The 3893-nt window shown below is 32.9% G+C and overlaps 1 protein-coding gene across 1 annotated transcript; it reads right to left on the reverse strand.

The window, feature by feature from the left end:
• Nucleotides 1-1428: 1428 nt before the first annotated feature.
• On the reverse strand, nucleotides 1429-3435 carry LOC124828287 (deSI-like protein At4g17486). Its single transcript, XM_088107153.1, has 3 exons — nucleotides 3091-3435; nucleotides 2518-2805; nucleotides 1429-1860 (listed from the first exon to the last, which is right to left on the reverse strand). The coding sequence occupies exons 1-3, from the start codon at nucleotides 3227-3229 to the stop codon at nucleotides 1616-1618; spliced, it is 672 nt and encodes a 223-aa protein (XP_087963279.1). The 5' UTR covers nucleotides 3230-3435; the 3' UTR covers nucleotides 1429-1615.
• Nucleotides 3436-3893: the final 458 nt, after the last annotated feature.

The raw sequence follows: 3893 nt of genomic DNA on the forward strand, positions 1-3893 counted from the left end.
ACTATAAATACAGATCCAGAATGAGTGGTAGATAGGTTGCATTTACTGCACATTTATTACTGTCGGAGAAAAACGCCATAGCTCTCAACTAACTTTGGCATCGGAGAATCTTTTGCAGGTCTCCCAACGACAGACTGAGAAAATCACCGAGGAGCGAGTACTGAGGGTCAAACGTACTGAGGAGAGAGTGACGTAGAGACGTGGGAACCAGCACAACCCTTCACATCCGAAATAGAAGATATTAAGAATACATTAATCGTAACACTCTTAATTGTTGTTCAAATTTACCATAATATATCAAATAAGAGAGATTTTAACAATGTAAAACGAGGAAGAATAGATTCCTGAGTTTACACTTGTCATGTTTGGAAGTGTTTGAAAAATTATGCTTATATGAAATTAATTTTGTAGATTTAATTTTATCTAAAACTGATTTGAAACTAACCAATCTATGAAATAATTTATATTCTGATATTTTTATCTTAGGATAAATCATTGGTTTTCATTTTTCATAACTAAATTGTAAATTGATTTTTTTATTTTTTTTCTCAATTTTATTTCTATTTTAAAAAATTTAATTCAATCAAGTATTTTCTATCAGTAGTGTACTAATACCATTAAAAACGGTCAAATGCTATTAAAAATGGTCAAATGTTAGTTTGTGATTTTTTACTTTTTTAAATTTTTTTAAGAATTTTATTTTTATTTTTTAAAAAATAATAAAAATTTATTGTGTCAATCTGGTGTTATGCTAGGAGACCCGTGGCATTGTAATATTATTGTCTTAGTTTTAATTTGTCTACTTTTATTTTTTATTTTTTTAAATAATAAAAAATTATTATGTGTCAAACCAGTGTTATACAACGTGAATTTAACACGTGATTAATTTTAATTTAAAAAAATTAAGAGTAATTAAATAATTAAATAAAAATAAACCATGACATATGATTCTTTTTTAAAAGTGTTAAAAAAAACACTTGATTGTATAAAAATTTCTAAAATAAAAAAATCCATTTACAATTTCGCTATGAAAACAGAGTAGTAGAATAATTTTCCTTTACCTTAAAAGCACGATTACTATAAAACTCCGTAAATTTTCCAAGCAGAAGCTGTTTTCTTTATAAGAATTACATTTGATCACATGTAACAAAGTATAGCAAACATGAGAATATTAATGGATGACGATTACGTGGAACAAAAATGTATCAAAACATACAGGTACAGCATAGCCAGACAGAGATAACTGAGATAACTGAGAAACTGCTGATCTTTTGATACAGATGTTAACGAAGCATATCTGAGAAAAGTGCAGAAACAACTTGTCACAAAATTTCTCAGATTTTGGTTTTCCTTTAATATGCTTTGTTTTTAAAACCGGACTGACCCAACGGAATAAGGAAGATCAATCAAGATTACATAGCAAAAAAATGCAGAAACAGAAGAACTTTCCATTCACTAAGAACGAAACCATTTTACGACGAACAGAGACAAAACAAAGCAACCATTCAGATATTTGACATACAGATATACATCAGAACAGAAAGATTAACCAAATAAACAACTTTCTTCCGTGCTCATCTGGGGTTGCTTGCACCCTATATTTGTCAAAGCTTTACTACTTCACTGTTAAGGTTGAGGCTGGAGTAGCATTAAGCAAAGACGTAGATCCTGGAAGACAATGTCTTTGGCTACTACTTTTAATTGCCGAACGTCGTGACAATGAAGGATTCGAAGAACCCTCGTACCTGCAGGATTGACTTCTTATTTTCCTCTTTTCTCCCTCCTGAACTCTCTCTGATGTAGCTTGTGGAACCTTCGTGTCATTTAGCCCAGGGGGAAGAACGCAGTTGCAAAGAAGACCTTCACATAAAGGAGCACAACTCAAACTCAGAAATGCTCACTCGTTGTTTTGAAATCACATAAATTTTGTTTACAAAGTGCATCATAGGAACATCAATTCACATACTTAATTCTGAAGAAATTTTTTGCATAATCAAAATATATCAGTAAAGCCTCTCGAAGAGCATTCCTCTTGCCACTTTCTGCAAGGGCTGTACTGTGTTGTAAGAAGCATGCTTCTTTGTCAGCCAATTTATAATTACTCTTTTAAATGTACTTCTTTTCTAATCAGAATTGAAATTTCACTTTAATAATCTACGTTGACCTTAAGACAAACCTTACTAACTCTAATTTTGCTTCTCGATTTTGTCCCAAAAAAACATAGATGTAGTTTTCACATCTAACGAAAGCTGCTGCTAAGAACTCCAATTCAAATTAAAAGACAACACCAAGAGCAAGTGAGCAAGTTCTGTCCTTTTTTTCCTAAAAGATATCATTCTAACTAAAAAAGAAAACCCAACACCAATAGCTAAAAGCCGTACACAACATTCAACTATGATAACGTCAACGTAGGTGCCATAGGAGTTTTCACTGGCGACATGTGAAAAATCAACAGACACAAACTACAAAAGATAACAAGTTAATAAAGCACAAGAATAGGATCAATGTATTCCTTACCAAGTCGAGCAAGGCGATTGACCCATCGAGGGATTGACTTTCCCGTTAACTTGAGGCAAACATCGTTACAGAAGTGGTTGCAGTTTTTGGAGATGAGATGATAGGTGTTGCCAGAGTACTCCTGAGCCAGTTTCTCCATGAACGCCCGAACATCTTTCTGACCCAGATCTGTTGTTCCGATGAAAATCGACTTTCTGAAAGTGAACCCAGGACAGTGTTTCGGTTGCACTTCAAAAATCCCCGTTGTGTCATGCTCATGTGCACCGAAACCGTACTCAACACCGTGAACTAAATGTAAAAGAATACTTTAATTATCAACTAAGAAAGAAAAAACAGGTACTATTGTACACCCAAATAACAGAATATGGTTGGATTTGTAACACAATAATGAGTAATGATAGTTGACAAACAAACCGATAACGTTGTATCAAACAACCCGAATGTTCGGTCTGAGCAAATGTTTTTTTTTTTTTTTGTAAATTGAAGAGTATCTTGATTTGGGTTTGGCGATATGAAAGAAAAAAAGAAAAAAAAAAGGAGAGAAAAAAGAGAGGGAATTGGTTAAAGGGTTACCTTGAACCCCAGAATGGTAGACACCAAGGCCAAGCCAATAGGCATAGCCATTGATTGGGGTGAGATCATAGACGTTGAGGTGAACGGGGACGGTGCCGGGCTTGTTCTTGGGTGGCCCTGAGACAAGCTTACGCAGCATTGTGGAGTGTCTGAACTAACAGTGAAATGGAGAGAAAAATGCAAAGAAAGCGTTTTTGTGGGTGATAGAGAGAAGAATATGAGTGGTCCTTTTAGTTAGGAAGAAGAAAAGAAAAGAAAATGAAGAAGAATGGAAAGAAGAAGATAAAGAATCTCTATGAGTGCGGCTCTGGCATCTATCGGCGGCCGAAAGTTCTTTTTTTGCTTCACCCACCTTTCACTTTTATTTATTGCTATTATTATAATAAATAATAATATTGTTATTATTATTCTTGTTGTAATTATGATAACCCAACCTAGTGCTTATATTATGTCTCTCTACGTGCTGGTGAAGGTGGAGTAGGATTGTACGCGTTGAATTCTTGATAATAATAAAATATAATAAATTAGGTTTTGTGTTTTCCAAATTTTATTCAACAAACATTTATCGGGCGGTACTTTGTAAATTTTCTTATTGGCATATGTTATTATAGTTGATAAAATTAGAAATTACCAAAAATTTTATTACCTCGTTTGGATTACAATGGCAAACGATTCTATTTTCGTAGGTAATTTTCATTATAGTTTTTATTTTGACGAAATTTTTAAAAAATAATATTTAATTTTTCAATTTAATCTGAAGATGGAGACGAATTTATATATTATTGTTTGACTGATTATATATT

This window comes from Vigna umbellata, chromosome 2, assembly GCF_029865625.1.
Source record: "Vigna umbellata cultivar VRB3 chromosome 2, Vumbellata_1.0, whole genome shotgun sequence".
Classification (NCBI taxonomy): Eukaryota; Viridiplantae; Streptophyta; class Magnoliopsida; order Fabales; family Fabaceae; genus Vigna; species Vigna umbellata.